The sequence below is a fragment of the Labrus bergylta genome, chromosome 19 (genome assembly GCF_963930695.1).
Source record: "Labrus bergylta chromosome 19, fLabBer1.1, whole genome shotgun sequence".
Classification (NCBI taxonomy): domain Eukaryota; kingdom Metazoa; phylum Chordata; class Actinopteri; order Labriformes; family Labridae; genus Labrus; species Labrus bergylta.
In genome coordinates, this window is record NC_089213.1 from 19,205,972 (window position 1) to 19,231,525 (window position 25,554).

The following is a 25,554-nucleotide window of genomic DNA, read 5'->3' on the forward strand; positions in this document are numbered from 1 at the left end:
GCTATGAGGTGATAATAAGGTGTGCATAACATAAATATTTTTTTTTACTTTTTGGAGGGATTAAGGGGCTCCCTGGTAATGTATATTATGTCCAGCCTCAAAAAGTTTGAGCAGCTTGCCATGTGTGCCTCTTATCTCGTCTACATCATATCTCCTTTACACATCCGTGATAGGAAGACAGTTTATTATGCTGCGGCTCCTTTAAGAAGCAGGCGGTGGAGTTTGGGTTACCAGGACGACAAGTATTGACACAAGCGTTCGGCTTTTGGTCTCTTTGCAGCACAGTGGGAGAAGGTGTCCAAACAAATTGCAGCAGGGCAACAGCGTGTATTTACTATCACCTTGGGAAATAATACGATTTTTTTTTTGTTTAGCAGACTAATTATAAAGCATTTTTGATCATTACATGGAGTTAATATGCTGCTTGTTGACTGACAGAACAGGAAGCAAAGCGGCGCCTAAGTAGCCTAAAGGTGGACATGGTCTCGTGGGTTGCCAGACAAGCTGACATAATTCATTTTTTTTCTGTTGTGTGTGGAAATTACCATTCTATTACACGCTGCTGCTTTTCTCTAAATGCTTTTACGCTTGTTTTCCGGGAAATACAAGACCATTCATCTCGCTCACAGATAACCAGAGAATGTGGTAGGTTACTTATTTTCCCATAAAGACTCAAAACAACTGTTTTTAAACAAAATGAGCAAAACGTACGAATCAGCGAACGTGTCGGAGGTGGAGGAACACATTTCTCTGAAGTATGAAATCAAGAAAAGACTTGGAAAAGGGGTGAGTGTCTTTATGTTTCTTGATTTTAGTGTAGCCTATTTGAAGTAGTTGCATTTAAAGTTAATTAACTTCTTGACACGACTCAAATGTACAAATGGGTTGAGTAGCCTACGCACATTTTCGGTGCTGTTTGCAAACCCCTCTTTACACCAATCTTCTAAACCTAATATTACCCACGCCAACCTCATCTAAACTTAAGCCGCAAAAGAAATTCTTGAAATAACACAGACTTAAGTTCCTCAGTGAATACCAGTGTTGCAAGCAAGAGGTTTATTTACTTTGGCAGGACTTGTATGCAAATCAGCTGACTTGGGTGAACACTTGTTCCCTCTAGAGTCCAGACCTCTTTGTTTTTCCTCCACTGGTTTCCACATGACTAAAAAATTACCTGCTTTCTTTCCATTCACTGTCCACAGAGACTCACAAATTGCACCTCAGGTTGAGATGGCTTGGTAGTAATTACGACATAGACACGTCAGATGATCCAACTAGACATACCTGAGGCTGGCAGTGACTCAGGTTACGCAGCTGTTCAACCTGTTCACATAGGACTGCTGTGGTCCTATTATCCTGTGCAGGGATGCTTTAGGAGCTGAACAATAACAACAATAGTGAGCAGCAATATGCAAACTGACTCAAGGGTTATAAAGCACTTTTGCATGTTTAAGTAAAATTAGTTTTATTACAAAATGCTCCCTGCTAAACTTCATCTGTATTTGCCGTCAGAGACAGTAGCAGCAGCAGCAGAGTGCCGCTTTTTATGAAACTGATCCACTGCCTCCAGTGACAGTGTTTACTTTGTTGTGTTTCTACAATAACACTGTGCTCTCATTGTTGGCTCTGTTCTGCTTGATATCAACGCCTTAATCAGCAAACTCTCCCTTCACCAGAGTCAGTGCTGCAGTGAGCTTTGAGGACACAGAGGTCATGTCCTTTTAGTTTAGGAATACTGTGATCAAAAGAGATGCATTTAAAGAACTTTAGTGGCCGACATATACTTATTTTGAACCCTGTCCTTGAATTTGACTTTTCTAAGGCTGAAAAAAAAATTATTTACATTTCATAATGAATAAAACCTAATTATTTTATCAATTCCTTTTGATTTTGTCAGTGCTTCACTTTGTACGGATTGTAGAAGTGACCACATGTTGTCTAACAATTTTTTTTGTCCTTGTCAGGCTTACGGCATTGTATGGAAGGCAGTTGACAGACAGACGGGTGAAATTGTTGCTGTAAAGAAGATTTTTGACGCCTTCAGGAACAGAACAGATGCTCAGGTATGTGTTTGATGTGTCAGTAGTGTCTAAGTTCATTCATTATTACATCTATTTATCTGTGGTTACAACAAGCCTTTGTGACATAATATAGTATGCTTTAAGATGAAGTAATGCTCACCTGTGACGTGTCAACTGACTGGGTTCATGACCTATTTGTGTTGCCAATGTTTTTTGCCAAAATTTGGATCTCTCACCCATGTCGATTGAAAGTCAGGTGCTAGAACCTGAGAATTATGGGTGCATACTTTGAGGCTAATTTGAAATGTATCTCATTTTGCAGCGGACATTCAGAGAAATCATGTTCCTCCAGGTAACAAAAAAACTTATATTATATATTACTTAGATATTTGGTTCGTATCTGTTCTGCCTCCTGGTCTCAGTCTGTCTTTGTTCAGTTTCTTTCTAAATGTATTTTATATATATATATATATAATTTGATTACTTGGTGCCTCTTCGGTTCATCAGTGCCAAAATCAGTGTTTACATGATGGGTTTGTTTTAATGTGTTTTAACTCAGTTAGGACTTCTGTATAATTAAACTGGTGGGCATTTGGTGTGCAGGCAGCAATTATTTACTACATTTTTTCTCACTTTGCCTTAAATCCTTGTGTAATGTATTCCTGTTCCACTGGCTATCTGCTGACTTACATTATTGTGTCCTTCAGCTGTGCCACTGCCCCCCAATCAGCTGCTTTCATCTCACACTGAAACTCCACTGTGTAACCACAGGGTTTAAAATGACTGTTATGTAACCTGTCAAACTTTATTTACACAACACCTGCCAGTTTTTACTGGTCAAATAGTAGCCAGAGTGGGGTGTGTGTGTGTGTGTGTGTGTGTGTGTGTGTGTGTGTGTGTGTGTGTGTGTGTGTGTGTGTGTGTGTGTGTGTGTGTGTGTGTGTGTGTGTGTGTGTGTGTGTGTGTGTGTGTGTGTGTGTGTGTGTGTGTGATTTCTGTGGCTTAAATATTCTGTTCTGTGTCTGTTCTGCAGGAGTTTGGAGATCATCCTAACATCGTCAAACTTCTTAATGTCGTCCGGGCACAAAATGATAAAGACATTTACCTCGTCTTTGAATACATGGGTGAGTGCTCAAAGTTCTTGCATCATGGTCACAAACTTAGCTTTAAACAAAATCAGATATGACGCATGAACAAAGGGAAGAGTAGCTTTGAGATGTTTGACTTGGCATTGAAAAAGTGTGTGTGTGTGTGTGTGTGTGTGTGTGTGTGTGTGTGTGTGTGTGTGTGTGTGTGTGTGTGTGTGTGTGTGTGTGTGTGTGTGTGTGTGTGTGTGTGTGTGTGTGTGGTTGGCTGCATGGTCTTACTGCTGAGTCCACAGTTTGGCCTCCCCTCATCAGCAGTCCAGTCCATGACTCTCTAGCAGCCTCCTAGCACAGATTTCTCTTTTTCATTACATATTTGTAACACTGCTTGGTTGAAATTATTGTGTTTTATGATTATGAAGCAGAATGTTTTTATCTGTAAAGAGCCAAAATGATGATTTTATGTATAAATAAGGAGGATTTAACTTTGTGTTACTGGAACTGTCATGTAATCGTCATTTTTTGTACTCTGGTTCTACAAGATACTGACCTGCATGCAGTGATAAAGAAAGGAAGCCTACTGAAGGACATCCACAAACGTTATGTGATGTATCAGCTCCTCAAAGCAATCAAATACCTGCATTCAGGAAATGTCATCCATAGGGACCAAAAGGTACGTCAGCTGGAGAACATTTAACAGGTATAACAAATATTTTGTATGAAAGGTAATATGAGAAGAATTTTAGATTATTAAAGTTATAAAATACATGATTTGGATTGAAAGAAATCCCAATTATATATCCATATTTTATTTTTATCTTTAATGTATAACATATTAATAACTTCCTTTATTTCTGTGTTGAGGTGTTGTTAAGGTTGTTGAGTGTAACATCTGGAATATGGCCTTTATTTAGGAATGTTAAGGTGCTCTGCAGCAGGTGGTATTTTCCAAAAACTAGTTGAGATCTTTTAGTTGCTCATTTTAAACAACCAATTTTCTCCAAATCCAAAGATATTTAGTTCACACTAATTAAAAACAAAGACAATCAGTTCAATTAAAAAGATGAAAATGCTGAATATTTCGCCCTTTGCGGGGAAAATACTGTCTATTAATTGATAATTCCAAAAGTTCCTGAATAATTTTAACATCAACTTCTTAACTAATATCAGCAAAACATCAAACCAACATTCTGTCCAAAAAGTATTGTGTCTGAGTTCTAACATTTGGTAACATTTGGTTGAGGTTTTCTAACATAGCTAACATCATCTTACATTCTAGCATAGATCTTTACCAGTTTTTCTTGTTTCTATCCGCCTAACCTCTCTCCCCCTCTCCCTCTTCCCTCTTCTTGTAATTTTTGTTCTCATACTATTTTCACTCTAAGGTGAAAATCAGACATTAATTTTCTTTTTGAGTAGTGTTTCTCTTGTCTGTGTTTTTCACAGCCTTCCAATGTGCTTCTCGACACTGATTGTGTAGTCAAGATGTGTGATTTCGGATTGGCCAGATCACTCAACCAGATCCAAGAGGACAGTGGGAATCCAGCACTGACGGAGTATGTGGCGACACGATGGTACAGAGCCCCTGAGATCCTGTTAGGATCTGCAAGGTATCATTTACGATGAGCATCTGTTGCCAGCATCTGTATCCTCTACGTTTGAGCAGGATTTTTAATCCAGAGAAAGTTGTTTGGGAAAATGACCAAGTAGACTTTACTTTTTCCAAAGGTACACTAAAGGTGTGGACATGTGGAGCCTCGGCTGTATCCTTGGAGAGATGCTGCTGGGAAAAGCACTGTTTCCTGGGACATCCACTATCAACCAAATAGAAAAGATCATGAGTGCCATACCACACCCCAGCCCAGAAGGTGATTAAGTTACACCTACTCAACATTAAGCATAATACATCTTTTGTTTCTATAAATTAATTAAATTATTTTATATTTTCAGATGTTTTAGCAATCAAGTCTGAATATGGATCCTCTGTCATTCAGAGAATGCTACTGAAGTAAGATTATCTTTATTTCCCTCTGTACACAAAAAGATGGATACGTTCTGTTTTTACACATCCAAGAAAATATAAAATGTTGTATGAAATGGATTATGAATAGAAATGTGTCAATAACCAGTAATGCACCATTTGCAATTAAACGCCTATTAATCACTTTATGTAGACACAGTTGTAGTTGAAAAAAATAAATCTTTCTCGTCAGCCAGCAGCTCAATGGTAGGTTAGCCAACCCTATTCTCTGACCAAACTTTATTTGAGTTGCATTGTGGGAAACGTAGGCTTCAGATTTCAACAGGGAATAAAAATACATTGAATGAAATTCATGATATCTCTAGGCACTGCCGCATTGATTTAGATTAAAAAAAAACTTTAACATCGTGAGTACAACAGTGTTATACAATGCAAGCTAAAAAGCTGGAGCGCTATTAATTCATCACTCTTCCGTCCAGACCACAGGTGCCTTTGGAGGATCTTCTCCAGCCATCTGTGCCTGCTGATGCTCTTGATCTGTTGAAAGGTTTGCTGGTTTTCAACCCAGACAAGCGGCTGACTGCTGAGCAAGCCCTCCAACACCCATATGTAGCCAGGTATTAAGGACTGAAAAATGTAGATTAATTTACAGCAAAGGATTGTAGAGATGTCTTATTTATTCCCTGCCCATTTTTTTACTTGGTTGTATAGCATTAGCTGCTTTTTCTGTGTACATTTAAAAAATCTGAATTTTTTCTATATTTTACATTTAATTTTGTTAAATTGCTTTAGTTTATCCATTATTTGATCCTCCGTCCCTGAAGGTTTCACAGTCCAGCCAAGGAGCCAGCTCTTAACTATGATGTAGTGCTGCCTTTGGATGATGATGTACAACTATCGGTGGTTCAGTACCGCAACAAACTGTATGAGGTATAATATGAGTCATGAGTGTACAGGAAAAGTAAATGTATTCACCCAGCAGAGAATAAAAGCTATTTTTTTTCTTTACCTTTAGATGATATTGGAGAGAAGAACGAATCAGGGCATGCTGATGGGTAGGATGATTCTGCCAAGGGATGGAGGCTGTGTCAGGGGTGAGGAGAAAACCAGTGTGAAGGATGAAACAGAGAGAGATCCAGAAGAAGCAAATGGCAATGGAGATTACGACAAAAAGACTGCTGAGATGGACCTCCTGCCCTCACAAACAAGAATCACTAAACCTGCGAATGCATCTGTCCAGCCTGCTGTGGAGAAGACAAGTCCTTTAACTAGTGGTGACTTGGGAAAACTCACATATAACCCCATCACTCACGCACCCAGTATGTATGAATGTATATGTGTGATGTGTGAAGGCTTGTTGTCAGTAGTGCAGTCCTAACCAAAATGTTAAATGTTTGTAGCATATTTCATACGTTCTCTGATCAGATAGATTCTCTTTTTAGCTTATATTTTAGGTTAGGTTAGGTTATATTATTATGTAAGGACAGCCTCATATTAGACATTCAACATTAGACTTCTTAAAATAAGTTATCCCAAAACATATTGTAACAGTAATATGAAAACTCTGCACTAATTTCAAATCCCTTAACTCATCTAATACCAAAACCTCTAAACAATACAGCTGAAAATATTTTTCTTTTATATATCATCTAACCTCGTGTAAAAAGTAATCAAATCTGTTTTAACTTGTTACAGATGAGTTTGTTCGAAATCCAGTTGGTCTACCTCATTACTACCGCTCCTCTTCAGCCAGCAGGAGAACAGCTGGACTAAGCAATAATGGCAATGCAACACCATCACCAACAGAGGGCACCAATCCTAACATAGTGAGCAACAAACCACAGTCCATGTTTTCTGTTGCTTTGATGTAACCTTGTTTTCTTTGGCTTATTGTCCCTTTTTTGAGGAAGTTGAATTATTTCTCTCTTAACACCTCTCTGTGGTTCATGTAGTGTTCTGTCTGTCTTTCCGTCTCTTTAGTCTATGGACCAGATTCTCCAGCGTGGTCGCTCAGCTCCTGTGACCCACAACCGTTCCTTCTCCTTGACCTTAAACCAAACCCAGAACAACCCGCTGGTTCGTAAGGATGACACATCCCTGTCCTCTGGGCTTTCTGTCACATCGGCTCGCCTGGTCAGTCCTCTGCATCTCAGGGCATGTAAAATATGACTTAATGCCAAGATGCAAAATGAAACCCATGTACTTCCTTGATTAGATATTAAAGAAAACAAAAGATGGATAAAAATACATAAGCTATGAGGCTTCACTTAGATTTAGAAGGGATTGCTGTTGTTGCATTGTTAAATTACTTTTTCCTTCTATGCAGAACCAGCGTTCAAACACCCGTGAGAGTCAGCCGCCGCCACGGTTCAGCCGGAAAGTATTTCAGAGTAACTGTAATGTTGCAGCTGCAGGTGACCCTCGTGCCAAACTGGGCAGCTATTCTCAGGCCTACGGTACCATCAATAAGACTGAACTGGATAATCTGCTTCGAAGACGTCCTTACAACCAGTAACTGTTGTCAAGTCAGGGGGTAACATAAGAGCTGGGTGGCATGTGTGTGTTTTGAACACCTGGTAGGAGGATGTTACATGTGTGGTAGACGTTGTATACTGTGTAGATGAAATGCCTTGCCTGTGACATAATTGTACAAATTTATATTATCAAATTGTACCAGCAACTCGTAAAAAAATGTACTTTCAAATTTGAAAATGTAGCTTATGATCTAGAGGCTAAATGTTTTATAAACTTAAAGCAGTTCTCAGAATAATTGTAAAATATGCAAATATTTGTTTGAATTGATTGTATGCAACAATTAAGTGCTTTACATGTAAATGTAGCAGCAATGCACCTTTTTGTGTCTTTTGTGTACAGAAAGAAAACAGATGAGTGTTTCTTGAACCCAGTTTGTTTATTGTTTAATAGACAGTGATGACAGTAGCAGTAAATAACCACAAAGTTTTTAAAATAAACATTGTTTAAAATGCTCAAATCCTTAACCTTTGAAAAAGTTCAATGCAGATACCTCAATTAAAACCTAAACTGTTCTGTGTATTAAAACTGCCCCTGCTGATATTACATTAATTAAAACAGTTTAATACTTTTGCAAATAACCTGTAAGTAGAATTTTACTTTTTATTAAGTTTAGGAAGACATAGTTTAACTTCTTCAGACGCAGGTTGTCAAGTCAAGCACAAACAAGGTAACAGGTCTGATTGAAAAATTACTAATGGGGAAGGAAAAGAGAAAAAAGTTCATCTTGCACTTATCATTGCTTTTTAGTTTAAATACAGGGTAACATAACCTCTTGTGGCACTGAACAAAAATTGAATTCAACCCACACATAAACAGAAGAAATCACTTTTTGGTGGAATAACTGACAACCCATAACACCTGACACAAAAAAGGGTTGGGGTAGTTTAGGTAATGGGTCATTGGCTGTAAAGACAATAAGGACGACTGCTTCAGCCTTAAACAATGCAGCGTGGGATTTGTAAAATGTCTGTTTTTTTCAGTAACTACAGCTGTCAGATAAACCAGTTTGAAGTTACATAAACAGGCTACGTCACTACACCATGCTGAACTCTCCAGATTATTCTAGATGTTAGAAAAAGTAGCCCAGACCGTTATCTTTTTTTTTAAATTGTTTTATCATAAGACCCCCTGGCGACGCTATGGAAAATGCTGCGTCATGATGTCAGGCAGGTCAGGGGCTCATTTTGTGTATCGACATTACATTTTGCTCATATTTATAATCCATGTTGTCAAGTTGACCGTATCAAGCGGTGATTCCCTGATTCCCACAAAACACGTGACGAGTCGACGTCGTGTGGTGTCGTCAGCTGCTCTCGACCCAGTTGTTCAGTCTGAGTCCTGGAGCCGGAGCAGGTGGAGGGAAACTAAATGACGGAGGCTACCCTGAAATAAACACGTAAAAAGTAAGTCGTTTGGACTCATACTAAAAAGTGTAAGATGTGTGCGTGCCTTGAATTAGGAAATAGTGTATTTTTTCTACGCTGAATGTGCGGCTAGTGAGCACATTTCTTTGGCTAGCTCTGGTCGGCATCTTGCCTGTAGCCAACTGTGACCATCCGTCAGCAGAGATAAACAGCGGTATCATAAAAGATGTCTACAGCAGGAAAACCTGCATTATGTAGCTACAAGTACACTAAGAAAACATAAATGGCTTTAAAAAAAAACAACCTCTAACCGAGCATGGTAAACGTGGGGGCGCGGCGTTTGGTCTTTGTCCAAAATAATACGCTTACCTAACGGGCTCGTCATGGCGGATATTTGTAGTCGAACAGTAATATTGAGCGATTATCGGACTTTTTTTACGCAATGGCGGTCCTATAGCTTGGGGTCATTTAAATTAGTTTGACGGTACAGCTAGTCACTAATGTCGCATTAATCTGTGGTGGTGAGGCCTACATGGAGGGACACCCCGCTGCAGGTGCAGTGTGAAAAACGAGCCTCACTGTTTATGTTGCATCAGTGTTTCTGTTTTGGTTTCCAGCCTCTTCAAATGTCCTGCCATCTCTTTTCAACCAGATTACTGTTCAAGTATTGTCTCCCCTGTTTGACCTAGCAGAAATTGCAAAAGGATATTAATTCGTGATATTTCTATATGATAGTCAGAAAAAGGTTTTGGGTTTATTTCTTCGCAGAACATTTTGAAATTTGTTGTGATTCGAGCTTCCCAATTCTTCTTACAGTAAACTGAAAATCTAAGTTCATTTGAAGGTTTTTGGATGCTAAATGAGGCTTTATTCTTATACAAAATCATTACAGGCATTCACTTAATCCTAGAGTTATTAAAAAGTGGAAAATGTCTATTATTTCTAGACTTAATTATTTCTATGTGCATGATAAAACAAATAATTTACAACAATTTTCTGATTCATACTGTATTACACAGGAGGAGGTTTATTTTTTCTTACTATTAAAAAAAAACCCCGTTATTTGATTGTTTAATTTACCATCAAATTAGTTGTGGGCTTTAGTCGAACATTTGTTCTTTTTCTCAATCGGATATTTGGCAGCTTTTTTGACATGAAAATCCTTTATTTATATAATATTTAATTGAAAAAAATACACGGTTGAATATTACCTAGTTCCAGCTTTAGGTTTGAAGTGAAATATCTGTTTGTGGACTATTTGTAGACAAAATCAGCTTAGAAAACACTTAAAGATTCTATCATAGTGTTGGAGCAACTATAATAATTATAATAATAATAATAATTAGTTTTCTTAACTTACATTTCAATTTTCAGTTAAGCGAGGGATTTTGATTAATTGTATTTTAATTGTTTTAATAAAAAAGTTGAAAGAAGAAGTGATGACAGTTCCAATAAGATGTGTAAGTGGGTGTTGTTTGCTGTTTGTGTCTTCATCTAGTTGTCAAACACACATTCTTGTTTCAGGTGAAGAATATTGCATTTCTTATGCTGCTATGGAAATAATTTCCTTAATTCATGCCCCGCAGTGTTATAAATGTTTCTTCATTTTTCAGAGAAGTAGATTTTGTACACTAGACCTGAAATGATTCCTTTAATCAATCAAGAACCCCAGTTTCTAAAAAGCCTTGAGGCAAACTAATTGAGATTTGTATTTTCTTGAATCAGTGATCCAAGAGAGTCAGTATACAGCAGTATCTCACTTTCACCTGGTTTTCCTGGCTTTTTTAAATTTTTACAACCAAGATACTTTCAATTTGTCAAAGCATTTACTTCTTCTAATTCTACACATACTTGCATACAACATATTTTGTTTCTAAAATAATGTTTATTTTATTTTTTATTTCGTTTGAAATCAGTTGTAATTAGAGGATAAGCTAGAACAATAAACAGTCAGCAGTAGATAGAAAGTGAAATAAGATGTTCTGACAATTGTAGTAGTATGTTGCAATACTATGCTAACTGACCTAAGGAGCAGCTGTCTTTTATAAGGCGAGGCGGTGTTTGCAGGTTCAACGCAGCCAGAGCTGCTGCTGACGAGGCTTGTCACAGGAACAATATCCTCTCAGACTGCTGCATTGGCTGGCAGACACACTGTAGGATTTATATTGCGTAAGTGGTTTAAGTCACTGTTTTAAAAAGGACACACAATATGTATTGCTTTGAGAAACTTAGCCTCTTTTGAGGTTGATACAGTGTTAAAAAAGGCATTGGGAAACTTTTTACTCTACAGGTAGAAAACGGTCCTAGCACACTGAATTGCACAGCATGTCACCATCAAACAACTTTATATATATATATATATATATATATATATATATATATATATATTTATATTTGTACAATAGTTTGTTTAAAGCTTTAGGTTATACACAATTAGCAATTGCAAAAAAAATTCAACATCAGACCTGTGACTTGTTTTGTCATCACATTATTTTAACGTGCTAATCTCTGTATAACCTCATGAGCACCTCTTCTTTGTGGGTCTGCTCCTCTTTTGTCGCTGAGTTTCCTGGTTTTGCTCAGGCATGCATGTAGCATGTTGTTTATGGGTTTGTCGAGGTATTGTGCTAGCCTAATTGTGTTAACATGGCTCTATGGCTAAGCTTCTGAATCCTTCCTTTAACCTAATTCCACTAGCGTTAGCTAAACACAACACTGAGATGGTGGCAGACTGTGGCACTATTTTGTTTGTTTGGTTTTTTAACAAGTTATTTTTTTGCCTTTTATTTGATGGGACAGCTCAAGCTTGAGACAGGAAATGTTGGGATGAAGGCGGGGGGGGGTGGACATGCAGCAAAGGGTGGAGGTTAGATTCAAACCTACAGCCACTGTGCCGAGGACTACAGCCTCTGTACATGGGGCGGCGTGCAACATAACCGCCTCTAGGCTAGCCAGCGCCTTGAGATTGTGGCACTTTTTATGTCCATTGTATTCATTATTTGATTACTCCTGGTAATGCTTATAAAGCCAAACAAACATGGCCTCCAACTGATTCAAAAAGAAATACAAACTGTTCTAAGTGTAAATTACTGTATTCACTTTTACTTCACTGAAACCAAAGTATACTATTGTGGTGGTTGATTTTGTAGAATGAATGGATAGCAGAGATTACACTTTTAAAATTATTTTATTTATTTTCCTTTAAAACACTGTTCTACAGTTTTAACATGTATACCTATAAAATGAAGTCCTCTTTTAGTGACTACAGCTGCACATGTATAATGTCTCTAAACACATTCATATGTTACCAAAATAACAGATGAGATGGCTGTCTGTTTAGCTCTTGTGACTTCATGCATCTATCACCTTTACTACCCCAAATCCCTTGGCCAAATGATGTGTTACAGTGGAGGTAATTCATCATTCATGGATTAAGCACTACAAAAAGACAAGTACAACTTCATTAAACACTGAATAAATACTGAAGTCACTTCTGGTGAACTTAAGTTAGAATCTGTATGTGATTGCTAACATTTAGAAACTTTGACATGAATTCAAACTGGTGATTATCAATTCTATTTTAATTAATTTCTGCATGATCATAAATTCTTTAAATGGTCATTGGACAGGGAGTGGATCACATGCTTTGACAGTGAGTGTTACTGATTAGTTCAGGAGGCTTGGGTTATTCAGTTATCTCTGGGTTACTTCAGTGGACATAGATTTTGTCCTGTGTTGTGTGAATTAAGCAAACAACCTTTTATTGTGATCAACACCAAAGGGCTAGGTGTACATTTGACAGTAAAACACAGTTCAAGTCATTTAGAAAACATTGCCACACAAAGTGTACTGTATTCCCATCTTGCACAACCATTATCCTGAAGGCCAGGAGGGATTTGACTACACATACGTTTTATCTGTAATAGTCTTAACAGAGACCGTCATTGTGAAGCAGTGCCAGTACTCACCATGTTTATTGCATCCTCTCTTTACTGTCTTGGTAATGGGCTTGACAGGGATCATGAGGATACACGAGATGTGTTTTCTAGTACGAAATAGAGCAGTGTTGCATAATGCGCTTTGTAAATTCAGTGTGGCCTGGAAAAGGAGGTGAAAGAGACTTAGAGAAATGGAAAACGTAATTTTCATCAGTCTAATCTGCCACTTACCGGTAATTGAACTTTCTGTGTTTAAAAAGACATAACTGAGGATGTGCTTGCTTGTGTTCAAGTGCATATGAATGCACTTGAATGCACATACAAATTATTTAATACTATGAAGCAGTAGTTCATTCAGAACTGGCCTATGCACAACTTTTAAACCATGCAGCTGTCCACAAAAAGCTTTTCTTTTGAAGTCAGCAATCAGTGGAATTGATTTTGGCTCGAAATCTGCCCAACAGAAGATTTCCCTGGGCACTGCAGGCTTTCAAATGAAATGTGAACAGCACATTTTACATCACTTATCAACCTTTTGAATCTGACCTCACTTGCTGAGAGATTCAGATTTTTTGTAGTTGTACTTCTTTGTCATGTGTGTGGAACTTGAATTGGCATTTTAGGTTTCAATGTAAATGTCGATGGTTGACCAAGGTTTTGCAGGTTGCTTGCAGGGAGGAGGAGCACTGCAGTAATGACCCACAGGTCAGGCCTTCTGCAGGAGCAAATCAGATTAATAATACATTTGGTTACCAAGGCACTGCATCCATGGAAACACAACCCGCACCACGGTGGACATTGTCTACCATGTCCTTTTGGTATCATCTATACCTGCTTTTACTTATCTTTTAGGCCATAATGTTGATTAAGCAAGCCAGTCAAAGTTTAATTTAGGTGTGAGTTTAGCCTGTTGTGAAACATATCAGCAGAAAAATTCTTTCATTTGACCACTGGTTGAACTTACTTTTTAAGTTTCCTATTGACAAAGCACTTGACTTCTTCCACCAAACTCTAGATGAGTGAATAATCAGTACCCATATGAAGTGCTGAATGGGAGAATAACCCTCGTAATTGCATGTTTGGCCAGTCTTGGTGCAACAGCATGTCCTTTCACAATCCAAAACATTTTGTATCCATCCTCCTTGAACTATTTCCTTGACACAAAATCATCGCAAGGTTGGCAAGCTCATCTTCGCAGCCTCAGTTTTCCACATCCTCAAGGCTGGAGGTGTAGGGGTCGACCGCTCATGATGCCTTTGATAAGTACTCATCAACATCAGCATGGAGTGCGAGTTGGGAATCAATGACATAGACAAATAAAATTTGACATCATTTTGAAAAAGAGTAAATTAGGCCATAAACGAAGGAAAACTGACATAACAAGATAGCGTAGATAGAATGTGGATTGTTTGTAGTACGGAAATGTACTGTAGCCCTTTCCCCCAACTCTGTCCTTTTCTCGTGTTAGTTTGGTTGCCTTTCACATTTTTTAATCAGGCTGATGCAACGTTTGTATCTCTTCCAGTTTGGTTCCAGACAGTTTGCACTTACATTTTTTTCTCCTGCCTCCTTGGACTTTTAAGATGTAGTACAGGTGTTCACACTGTATTGATTATCAAAGTTCTGCTGACATAAGTTATGGAATTTCTTCATACCTGATTAATGTATATTTGTGCTGCATAGAGATGTTTTAACCAAACTAATCCTAATTATTTTTCTCCCCATCTTATAGATTCTTCTATCTGCTGAGTGATACTTCAACCAAAGCATGTCTCAGGACAAGAGTGGATACCCTGTTATGGGTGAGACCAACCCACTTCATAACAACGTCTACGGACCCCCTCAGCCTGGTTTTGGTATGCCCCCTCCCAACTACAGCCAAGCCCCAGGGGGACCATACCCACCAGCAGCTGGCTATGGGCAGCCAGGCTTCCCCCAGGCAGGCCCAGGTTTTGCCCCTGGTCCCTACCCTCAGATGCCTTACCCTCAGATGCCCTACCCACAGGGACCCTACCCTCAGGGGCCCTACCAGCAGCCAGGCTTTGCTGGGGACCCAATGGGTTAGTATAAAACTGAAGTTATGATAAGTTTCCCTTACAAGCCACCTTATTGTTTGTTAGAAACATCTAAATCATAAAGGTGAAGCTTCTTATGCGCTGTTTTGATATTTTCTGCGGCTGAGATTATATTGCACTTGTAAGGCGGTTAAATGCACTCCATATTGCACAGCAAACAGTGCCTCTGTGCACCTAGAGGTGATTGTGCGTATTTGAATGTTACACAGTGCAGTCATATAGATAAATGGTCTCCTTTCTGTGCAAATCAGCCGCCTTGCAAAACAAGTGTCCCAATTCACTAACGGCCACTCACAGTTAAAAGTGGGTGACTGCGCTGAAGTTACCACACAGTCTCAAAGTTTTTGTTTGAGCCTGAATATCATTAGAGTTATATGCTTTATGAATAAGACAGAGCAGATAGAGGGAGCAAATGATGCACAATTCTTTGGAGCACTTGGATACCAGAATCCATGCATCGCACCCGTAGTTTAGGATGATCGTTGTGATATGTGTTTTGATTTATGTTTGAAGTACATTTGTTGTCAGAGTTGTATTGACCAATGGCGTATCAGCAGGATTTGGTGTATTCAGGTTAAACTATCTGTGTAGAAAACAATAAACAAGGAGAACGCTACCCTCGCCAATGACATACCAGCTCCCATTGAAGATGTTCTTATGATTTATTTGTCTCTGTAAACGGATATCTGCATAAAAGTGAAGCTAACATCCATTATAGATCATTTAAACTTTTGCCACTAATTTGCTCGACGCTGTGGTTGGTGTTTAGATTTCCTGACTACCTGAAACGCAACAAAAATGATCAAACCAACCTTGATTCAACAAGCAAACATGTTTTTACAAATCTGCGTCGTTAAACTTAATTTACAACACATTGAAATTGGTTTCTTTTTCGGTCTCATAGTGCTTAAGGGAGCCAGAGTGAAGCTGCAGTATAACTTACATTCTGCCGTTGAACTCAGACCCAATAGATGAACGGGTGCTTCTCAGGGATGTTATGGACAAAGAAAATATGCCTGGAAGTTATTTAACACTAACCTCTAGCTTCACCAGAGTTATGGTGAAATTCATGTCTGTTCTCAGAGGCATATATCGTCTGTCAGACGATGATTGCCAAAGGTTTCTGAAATTGCTTTAGACTAGACTTAACACAGATGACTGGGCAATCAATGAGATGATCAATAATAATCAAGAGTGTGCAGAAATGTCACAGAATTTGGTCAATTTGTTTGGCCTAGTTTTTGCCTGTTGATTTTGAGTGTGTTTAAAACTTACTTTTCTTGTTGATTTTTCTCCAGCACCAGCAGGTAGCCCTGGCTACCATGGAGATGTGCCTCCATCTTACTATGACAACGACGAGTTCACCAACTCTGGTTTTGAGGATAAGAACATCCGACAAGCTTTCATCAGAAAAGTAGGTCCTTTAATACATATTTAAATACAAATCAGGGAGAAAGAGTGTGGGCAATGACATGCGGCAGTCCGCTTTGAAGACTGTGGACTCTGCGCACAATCTAACCACTAGGGCACTGGCACTCTGCCACCAGCTCCCCAATACATTGAAGATGTTATTTGAATAAAAAAATTCTGAAGCATGTGGTGTAACTTAATGTAAACATTGGTCTCATTTTTCTATTCCACAGGTGTTCATGGTGCTCACGGTGCAGCTGCTGGTCACTTTCTCTTTTGTTGCCGTCTTTACCTTTGTCGATGATGCCAAGATTTTTGTGCGACGTAATCCCTGGACGTACTATGTGTCCTACGCAGTCTTCTTCGTTTCTCTGATCACCCTCAGCTGCTGTGGAGACTTCCGTCGCAAGCACCCCTGGAACCTCGTTGCACTAGTAAGACGGTCATACTGTAGTAATATGGACTATAAAAAGTTATAGCTTGTCTACATGTTAAAGGATTTTTGGTATTTTGTATACATATTGTGTTTACCATTGATCTGTAACTAAATGTATATAGACTGGTCTTGATTTTAGATTGTTTAATAATGTGGACAGATGGAAACTATATATTGGATATCCAATGATCAAAGACACCCCTGATTGAAGGCTTCAAATAATCTTCTGAATCTGCAACGTGTAACACGAGTGTGCCATAAGTGATGTTAAGTTTCTGTGTCTTGCAGTCCATCCTGACCCTGAGCCTCTCCTACATGGTTGGCATGATCGCCAGCTTCTATGACACAGAGACTGTCATCATGGCTGTGGGCATCACTGCTGTGGTGTGCTTTACTGTCGTCCTCTTCTCACTACAGGTAAACACAAACTAACAGCTTCTTAGAAAAAATAATGTATCTTTCCACGCACACTGGCAGGTATTATCCCTCTGGGCCTTTTGTCATTTTATGGGTTTTAGAAGCAAAAGGGAAAATGTTCTTCTGTTTTTTGTCACAGTAAAGTGTTGAACCTAGAAAGCCTCACACATTACACTGGCCTCTGAAGGCACATTCTTCACAGCAACTAAACAAACAAAATTGATTTAAGAGAAATTAATGCAAATAAAGGCCTTAAAGTTGTGTTACTGACCTTTTATCAGAGCATGTATTTTCTAATCATGTCTTTCTCTTCTCCCCCCCTTCTTTCCTGCAGAGCAAATATGACTTCACTTCCTGTAGGGGCGTATTGTTTGTGTGCCTGATCGTTCTGCTGCTCTTCTCGATCCTCTGCATCTTCATCCGCCACAGGATCCTGCACATCGTCTATGCCTCCCTGGGGGCCCTGCTCTTCACATGCGTACGTTTCACACTTACTGCTCTCCAAAAGTGAAAGCCTTTTTCAAGTCCCTTTCAGTTTCAGTTGGCTGCTAAACATATATTTGGTGCAACACTTTTGTAATTCTGACTATGTTACTGGAGCAATGAAAATATAATTTTTCAAAGGTCTGATCAGTAAATACACTATCCAGTTGTGTGATTGTGTACTGATGTTATAAAGGCATCCAGCCATCTGCTTGCAGTAACTAGATCCTCATCATCATTGGCATAGAGATGGTTAACTGTAATCTGCAAAATAAGGGATCATTCCATCTGCAGAAAGTTTAAGAATATAATATAAACCAAGTTGGAAAGAGATTAATGCTTAGCAAGAGGAAAGTGGGACACTCACTGTGATATTAAGATCTAAATATATGACCATGCATCATGAGAGCCAAACTCAACCAAAACATCTGTTAAAACACTGTGAATAGACAGCAAATTGTATCTTAAAAGTATCTTACATAAGAATAAATAATTTACTAACTGTAAATAATATCTTAAGATGTGCAGCTGTAATATTTGTGTGTTATGCAGTAATGAATTTGACATGGCAATTTGTACATTTAATCATGGTGTAAGTTTAGGACAGTATTTGGATACATGTGGTGGATTAACAACAGTTGGGAAAACTAAGGAACATGTCATTCATCTTAGGTCTGCAGTGTGGAAATCTCTTATAACTAACCAGCCTTTTTTTCTTCTTCCTTGCAGTTCCTGGCTGTGGACACTCAGCTGCTCCTGGGCAACAAGAAGCTCGCCCTGAGTCCAGAGGAATACATTTTTGCTGCCCTCAACCTCTACACTGACATCATCAACATTTTCCTTTACATCCTTGCTATTGTTGGACGCTCCCGTGAATGAAGCTGCACTTTTACGTGAACAGGGGAGAGATAGAAAAAGCCTCCCTGTGGCATACAATTCTGCTCAAATACCCACTTATTTCTCCTTTAACCTTTTTCACATGATACTCTTAGAATTTTAAACATGTAATTTTGTTTGAAGAAGATGCAGTATGTCTTAAAAAGCAGCTGAGAGGGTCACTATTTATTGAACACAAATTTTAGTGACAAGCGTTAAGGTGTGTCTTTTCCTCAATTTAGACCACTCTGCTTGCTGTAACTGTCCTCCGCTTCTACTCACACAGAAGGCTACATGATGTCACCATTACCTACCCCTGGCACATGCAGTATGAAATATTCTGAGGGTGTCTGATACGCCACCTTGTCTTGCTGCAAAGATAAACCAGAAAAAAAGAACAGGGAAGATATCAGTAGAGCTCGATATTGATGTAAACCAGCTTTTCCAGAAGAGCATAATTTAGTGCTAGAAATACACTCCGCCTTTAAGCTGTCTATTTTCCCTTACTTAACCCTCCCTTTCAGCCTGATGGTGTTAAGTAACTGCATGGCAACATTGGAAACACCACTAAAGATGTGTTGAAGTTATTACCAGAGGAATACCTCTAGCTTGCTTGTCACGGCTGTAAATAGTTTATGTACTACTGTATATGATGCCAATACCCCCTGCCCTTGAGAGGCTTGCTGGACTGAGTTATTTGGATGTGTTGCTCTTGGGGAGAAATATGCTCTGATATCAGAACTTTGCTAACCCAGTACAGTAACTTTAATCTTTTAATGGCAAAAGAATGACAGTAAATGTTGGATGTATATGACACACGTAAAGCTATATATATTCTTACAGAATATCTTTTTAGAAGGAAGATACACTTTGTTTTGAAATTATTTATATGACTCCCTTCCCTTCTTTCTTATTTTACTATCCTCAATAATTTCCTGCCATCTGGCAATTAATGTGAAGTGACAATTAAGTGCTGTTTCCTACCCTGTTTACCACTATTGTGAAGTTTTCATGAAAGTATTGGAAATGTTGACCACTTTAATGGCAAGCTATTCCTAGTTTCAGAACTGGTGACACCAGAGTTGAAGGAAATTGTAATTATAACTTATCTATTTATTGAGGTTGATGTAGATAACAATGTTGCTTTGAGTTGCAATAAGCTAGTGTTGAGGAAGAAATCCAGAGCTGTGTTACGAAATGGTACAGTCTGAATTTCTGATGCTAGTTCTGGAAACAGAACTTACTGGTTACACTCTTGCTCAACTAGGTGAAATAAGCAAGAGAAACCAGTGTGAACTGGAATCCAAAACCCATAAAATTGACCTTGATTAATACATTGAACTTGTAACTTCTGATTTGATCTTTCATGTCTGGCATGACCGTTTCCAACATTTGCATGTGCTGATAATGCACACTTTACAGGTAACCCTATTTTGGAGAAACACAGTGTTGTTCAGCAGCCCTATTAGACTTTTTTTTTTAACTCGTGTTTGTAACTAAATTAATGTGTATGTGTATATAGAACTCTGTAGTGATTTGATGTGTAAAGACAAAGTAATCTTGGTGCTTTGTAGGACTGTTTGCACTGTATATTGGCATTACATCAAGGTAGAACTGCATTCCTTTACACTGCTGTTCGCTTTTCATTAAAACTGATATAATGTGAAGATTTCCCTTTTGTGGTCCCTTCTGTTTCAATAGTTTGAAAGGAAACTGTACACCAAGATTGTCTAACAAACAGGGTCTTTGTTAAGACATTTTCTGAAAACAACTGAACTTTGGTCAATAATTGACATACCTGTACTATAAATGACTTATTGTAACTGCCCACAAATATGAAATCAGTTGATAGGTATGTTGACCACAACATTAATATTACTGTTTGTAATACCATGTCATGATTTGTCCCATTCCTGGTCACTTCTTAATCAAACTTAAGGAACTTTATTTATGTCATTTCCATACAATTTCTTGACAAATATTTAAGGTTAACTTGTAAAGAGTAGACGGAAGATGTGGCGAGTTGTGCTGATAAATGATGAAACATTTATAAAGCTGCAGTTTTATGTTAAGTTTGTAAGAGCACTAACATGTACCACCGTGGTGTCTGCGCACGTTAGAAGTGTTTTTGGCGCCAAACGTCACGTTAAGTCGTCGCACGCACGCACACACGCACGCACGCACACCCACCCCTTCATTTAGTATTGGAGGCTAACTTAAACTTTCTTTATCGATCTGGATAGTTTCCAAAGAGACTCCCTTGACTGGACAGACATGAGCGACTCGGCAGGTTAGACCTTGTGGATTTGAGTAGAACTACGAGCATCTAAATATTTTTGTTTCTGCTTATTAAATATAAATAACTCGAATAATTATTTGAGATGACAGTGTTTGTTAGCTACTTCATAAAAAAGTGTTTCCACCAGCTAACTACTTACCATACCTGTTAGCAAGTAAGCCTACTAAAAAAGAATAAAACCAGTGGCTTAATATTATTTATTATTATTAATTATATTATTTACATTTGTTTGAAGCAAGCCAGCACTCATTTATGTGTTTAATATTTGACCTATGTTTCAGTTTGAAAACTAATATATGTTTACTGTAGATACAGTAATACTTACTTCGGGAGTGAGTAAATATCTTAAATATCTGAGACTATCTATCTTTAAATCTGAGACGAAATACCAAAATGGATCCCTGCTTAACAATAAACGTGCAAATAAAAGCCACATTATCAGCAAACTTACATCATGCTGTTCAACATGGTGAGAAGGTAAGATTATTTTTCACTTTTCTAACAAGGATTTTCTGTGGTATAGCATTCAACATTGATGAAATGATCAAGACTACACCAGGGAGAGGAGGTAAACTTGTCATAGTTGTAAAACAATTAATTAATACAAATTACACTGATACTGAAAAGTTGTTGATGTTTTCATTTGTTCATCCTGCCTTAAGGTGGAGACATGCAGGAGCTAAAGGTTGAACAGCTGACTGGCAAATTACGGAGGCTGCAACAAGGTAGTGATTGACTGTCTTGAAAGTGAATTTAAAAACATTCAAATACATGTTTTTTGTACTGCATGAAAGGTATGGACGTGTTCAGACCTTAATATTTAGTCTATGGTTCAGACAACACAGCGACATCCTCCGAACAAATGATCATCCATTTATTTTTCAAGGATATAATAATAATAATAATAATAATAATATTAAAATACCAGTGAATATGGATTGAATGTCTTCAAAACATTAACACAAGGCTTGACAAAATGATTTTGTAATTAGATTTTTGCAACAGTTTTTCATTAAATGGGAAATTGAGAATCTTGGATTAATTCAAAACGTTTTGCTTTATGGCTGGCCATGCTGGTTTCATTTCATTTGTTTTCACTCAGGCGATTAAGTAAAACGTGTGTACCATTTCCCCCGTGAGATACATTTGATCTCATAGCTACTGTAGACAAAATGTTAAATTGAGGTTGGAGCGACGCGTTTTGCGTGTTCTCTTGTCACGCATGCGCGTTGTTGTGATGATGACTCATCCTTTGGTGCCATATTCACCTGCCTTAATAATAAAAAATACTATCACTGCTAAAATTATGACCAAACGTTCACTAGTGAGTACTGTCATGCATTTTATCTAGTAACGCAGCTACGAACACTGATCTTGACATGTTACTTACTCTTTGTGAAGATACACTTCCGCTTCCGCTGGTAACTCCGCTGTGTTTTTCTTATATCACGTTTTTAAGTTGTTAAAATGACTACGGATGCTTGTTTGTCCGTCCTCTACATTTTTTTTCGGACCCCAAAAAGGTAAGCTGCTCCTGCATTGCGAAAACGTTTCAATTTGGGGAGAAAATATCGATTAAAAACTTTCTGCGGCTCCTCCAATGAAAAGGCTGGATGTACAAGCCATATGCTAATGAACACGTGTTTTTCTATATTATACTATTTTTAGCTAAATCTTTTGTAAATGTACACAGCATGAGTCCGAATATCAATTCAAAACATGTATCTATTGTTACTCAGAAGATTTTGTGTAACGTGAAAACTTGAAACCGTGAGTGAGGCTGCTGTGCGGATGGAACATAAGACTCTTTGTGTCGCTCATCGGGCATCTTCAGTGAGGTACATCCTTACCTGTTACTCCATACGTGGAGTATCAGAACATGATGAATGGACCTTGATGAGATATGATTATTATCTCCATCTTACAGGGAACTGCAACACCCTGTAAGACCATTCTGATTATACTGTTCAAATGAGATAACTTAAAGGTTTTTCCTTTTAGAAATTTAAACACAGCATAACTATCGGTTAGAATTTAAATTTCTACTAGAGCATCTGTGACTCTGGTTTACTATGTCTAAGTATGGTGTGTTCTGTATCTGTATAGCATAGTTACACTTTAAACAAAAATAAATGTCATTTTATTTAAGGTAAAAAGCTTCTGGAAGAAGAAATAAAGATGACCAAATCAGTTCGTGACTCTTTGCAGAAACAACTGGCAACACGTAAGGAACACCATCATTAGTAATATTTCATTTTAATGTACTAATTACTTGTACTTATTCTACCTGCTGTATTAACCTGTTGCTGAAGTAGAAATTAACTATTCGTTATTTGCTAGGCAAACATGTTTGCTAGATGCTATTCATAATACAATGTTCATTTTTTAAACTTGTACATCATATAGGAATTCATTTTCTTATAGTGCAATCTGAAGCTTACCAGCTGGAAGGAATCCATAAAGAAAAAGAAGGTATACACAGTCTAACATCAATTTTTCTTATATAATTATTTATATTCCAGTAAGTCTGAATGTTTTATGCCATGTTGTACATTCATGTTTATGTGGAATGTGACTGGAGATAGTTTTAATTGCCATATATTGTAGATATAGACAATAAGTATTTAGATGATAATAAGCATAATCACTGGAATGTTGTTCTCTAGAGTTGTGCAGGAAGCTGCAGTTCCAGTATGACGAGTCTGAGCAGGACTCTGCCAGGTGACTTTACTCATGACAGATCAAGAATACTATAGCATGTCTTTGGATTGTGCTTCCATATGTTGCTGATCCTTTATAAACCCCATGTAAAATGTAATGATATGTTTGTAACACTAGATGGCAGCAAAATCCTTAATAAAAATAACTATCAGATGTTAGACATTGTTCCTAAGATGTTACACAGGCACATTTACTCCATGCTGACCACTTTTTGATAGTGCCCTTCATCCAATTAGAGCATGTGGAGATCCAGTTGTTGTAATTGTTTAATTTCTTTGTTGTGGACTAATAGTGCAGCTTATGAATGTCTTAAGTCATTTTTAGAATATATTACATCAACAATTTTGTCATTTTATCATTTTTGAATTGTGTTGGTTAGTTTTTGATTATAAGCTATTTCCTGTACGAATAAATAGACTACATATTAATAGTTAGTGACCCACTCTTAATACTGCTTTCTGAGATAGGATATTTTTGTTTTCAGTCACAGGATCATTATGGGATGGTATTCCATTGTATTCACTATGTCACAACATATTTACTTGGTAATGTGCTTGTTCTTCAAGTTTGGCAGTCAGAGCTGGACTCTAATGTAACAACATTAGTAAGTGCTTTAAATTCTGCGATGTAATCACAGAACAAAACATCAAAAAGGTAACAACAAAAAAAATCACAGTTTTAAGAAGTATATATTTAAAACCTTGTTAGAAGTCGACCTGGCATTATTTTTGAACAAATCGTGTTATAATGAAAATGTTTCCATTTGAAGAGTTGAACTGAGTGTTAGATGTTTGTTTTGCAGGCAATTAGAGCACAACAAGAAAAGTGATGAACTGCTGGAACAGCATAGATGTGAAATCCAGGGATTCAAGCTTAAACACAGAAAGCAGCGGTACTTATTTAGAGTGCAAAGAAATATTCAATTCAGTCAAATAATCAGACAATGTTAACTTCGATAAAAGTTTTCTCAGGTAACTCTTATTTTTCAGCATGAAGTTTGAAAACCAACTCCAGTTACTGATAGAGCAGCACAAAAATCTGCACTCTGTTTTTGTAAGTTAGTCTTTTTATTTTTATTTTGAATAAATTTCCACGTATTTCCCCTCTTTGGGATAAAATGCTGAAGATTTGAGTAACTTTCGTCCATCAAAATTTTACCACAGACTCTGGAAAGGCTCCCAGGTGAGATAGAAAGTGCTGAGAAGACAAAAAGTCAGCTATTATCAGCTGGTAAGTTCCATTTCAGGTTTAATGCACAAACATACATCATGTATAACATTTTTCAATACACATGAATTAAGTTTGTCCTCCATTTCCAACATTTTTGTTTTGTTTGGTAATTCCTCAAGAACAAATGAAGTTGGATCGGCTGCACAGTCTTGAAGAGCAGCTAGAGGAGGCAAAGGAACTGAAGCAGCCAGGGTCTACAGCTGCAGAGAATTAGGAGGAGTAAGATGCATATAGAGGTCATTTGAAAGAATCAGAGGAAAATACTTTTTTTCACTTAAAAATGTACTAAAATAACCAATGTTTTTGACACCACTTATTTATACTTCCCACCTTAGTGTAAACTGTTCCTGTTTTTAATCTATATATAATATGCGCTTGTATAATATAATATTTCTTGTTTCTTAACTATTTTACTGTTTCATTGACAATATTATTTTAATTCTTCAAGACATGGAACTGATTTCATAATCTGTTTTTTTCACCCTGGTAGATATGTGAAATTGGATTGGAACATTGATATCTAAAATGTTTTACTTTCTGTGACTGGTGGGTGACGGGTCATTTTTCAGGCTTATGCTGTGCATTTATAAAGTTGTTTTTAAATGTCAAATGGATTTATTTTAATTACATATACATGAAAACAGGACAACCACACACTACAGTTAACATAGTATTAGTATTTA

General features: G+C 37.6%; 3 protein-coding genes and 1 non-coding gene across 10 annotated transcripts; all 4 read left to right on the plus strand.

Annotated features, from left to right (window-relative positions):
* The first annotated feature begins 268 nt into the window (after nucleotides 1–268).
* Nucleotides 269–7,988, plus strand: mapk15 (mitogen-activated protein kinase 15). Of its 2 annotated transcripts, none has more exons than XM_020631603.3 (14): nucleotides 269–786; nucleotides 1,965–2,063; nucleotides 2,344–2,373; nucleotides 3,055–3,145; nucleotides 3,649–3,779; nucleotides 4,553–4,716; nucleotides 4,835–4,974; nucleotides 5,057–5,114; nucleotides 5,567–5,704; nucleotides 5,912–6,017; nucleotides 6,103–6,406; nucleotides 6,783–6,913; nucleotides 7,068–7,220; nucleotides 7,414–7,988. In XM_020631603.3, the coding sequence occupies exons 1-14, from the start codon at nucleotides 697–699 to the stop codon at nucleotides 7,600–7,602; spliced, it is 1,824 nt and encodes a 607-aa protein (XP_020487259.2). In that variant the 5' UTR covers nucleotides 269–696; the 3' UTR covers nucleotides 7,603–7,988. The 2 variants fall into 2 exon arrangements, with proteins under 2 accessions (XP_020487259.2, XP_065804024.1); XM_065947952.1 differs by having other exon boundaries at nucleotides 6,103–6,361.
* Nucleotides 7,989–8,865: 877 nt separating this feature from the next.
* On the plus strand, nucleotides 8,866–20,288 carry grinaa (glutamate receptor, ionotropic, N-methyl D-aspartate-associated protein 1a (glutamate binding)). Its single transcript, XM_020631721.2, has 7 exons — nucleotides 8,866–9,025; nucleotides 14,657–14,984; nucleotides 16,298–16,413; nucleotides 16,643–16,843; nucleotides 17,134–17,262; nucleotides 17,597–17,740; nucleotides 18,475–20,288. Exons 2-7 carry the CDS (start codon nucleotides 14,693–14,695, stop codon nucleotides 18,622–18,624), a joined length of 1,032 nt encoding a protein of 343 aa, XP_020487377.1. The 5' UTR covers nucleotides 8,866–9,025; nucleotides 14,657–14,692; the 3' UTR covers nucleotides 18,625–20,288.
* A 1,688-nt stretch (nucleotides 20,289–21,976) lies between these two features.
* si:ch211-199g17.9 (uncharacterized protein LOC108180085 homolog) lies at nucleotides 21,977–25,549 on the plus strand. Of its 6 annotated transcripts, XM_065948145.1 has the most exons (9): nucleotides 22,023–22,244; nucleotides 22,380–22,443; nucleotides 23,070–23,144; nucleotides 23,345–23,392; nucleotides 23,587–23,641; nucleotides 24,444–24,533; nucleotides 24,631–24,694; nucleotides 24,805–24,871; nucleotides 24,991–25,549. In XM_065948145.1, the coding sequence occupies exons 2-9, from the start codon at nucleotides 22,398–22,400 to the stop codon at nucleotides 25,083–25,085; spliced, it is 540 nt and encodes a 179-aa protein (XP_065804217.1). In that variant the 5' UTR covers nucleotides 22,023–22,244; nucleotides 22,380–22,397; the 3' UTR covers nucleotides 25,086–25,549. The 6 variants fall into 6 exon arrangements, 3 of the variants coding, with proteins under 3 accessions (XP_065804217.1, XP_065804219.1, XP_065804218.1); XM_065948146.1 differs by lacking the exons at nucleotides 22,023–22,244; nucleotides 22,380–22,443 and adding an exon at nucleotides 22,649–22,863; XR_010664754.1 differs by lacking the exon at nucleotides 23,587–23,641 and having other exon boundaries at nucleotides 21,978–22,443.
* Nucleotides 22,748–22,879, plus strand: LOC114920214 (U8 small nucleolar RNA). The gene has a single exon (XR_003808522.2). It is a non-coding gene; the product is annotated as a U8 small nucleolar RNA (small nucleolar RNA).
* Nucleotides 25,550–25,554: the final 5 nt, after the last annotated feature.

Bases quoted from the DNA above. Each gene is read 5' to 3' on its own strand.
- si:ch211-199g17.9 (XM_065948145.1), top strand. From the start codon at position 22,398: ATGCTTGTTTGTCCGTCCTCTACATTTTTTTTCGGACCCCAAAAAG. The intron at 22,444-23,069 runs GTAAGCTGCTCC...ATTTTATTTAAG, and splicing joins TTTTTTCGGACCCCAAAAAG to GTAAAAAGCTTCTGGAAGAA. The intron at 23,642-24,443 runs GTGACTTTACTC...TTTGTTTTGCAG, and splicing joins TCTGAGCAGGACTCTGCCAG to GCAATTAGAGCACAACAAGA.
- grinaa (XM_020631721.2), top strand. From the start codon at position 14,693: ATGTCTCAGGACAAGAGTGGATACCCTGTTATGGGTGAGACCAACCCA. The intron at 14,985-16,297 runs GTTAGTATAAAA...ATTTTTCTCCAG, and splicing joins CTTTGCTGGGGACCCAATGG to CACCAGCAGGTAGCCCTGGC. The intron at 17,263-17,596 runs GTAAACACAAAC...TCTTTCCTGCAG, and splicing joins TCGTCCTCTTCTCACTACAG to AGCAAATATGACTTCACTTC.
- mapk15 (XM_020631603.3), top strand. From the start codon at position 697: ATGAGCAAAACGTACGAATCAGCGAACGTGTCGGAGGTGGAGGAACAC. The intron at 3,146-3,648 runs GTGAGTGCTCAA...TGGTTCTACAAG, and splicing joins CCTCGTCTTTGAATACATGG to ATACTGACCTGCATGCAGTG. The intron at 6,018-6,102 runs GTATAATATGAG...CTTTACCTTTAG, and splicing joins ACCGCAACAAACTGTATGAG to ATGATATTGGAGAGAAGAAC.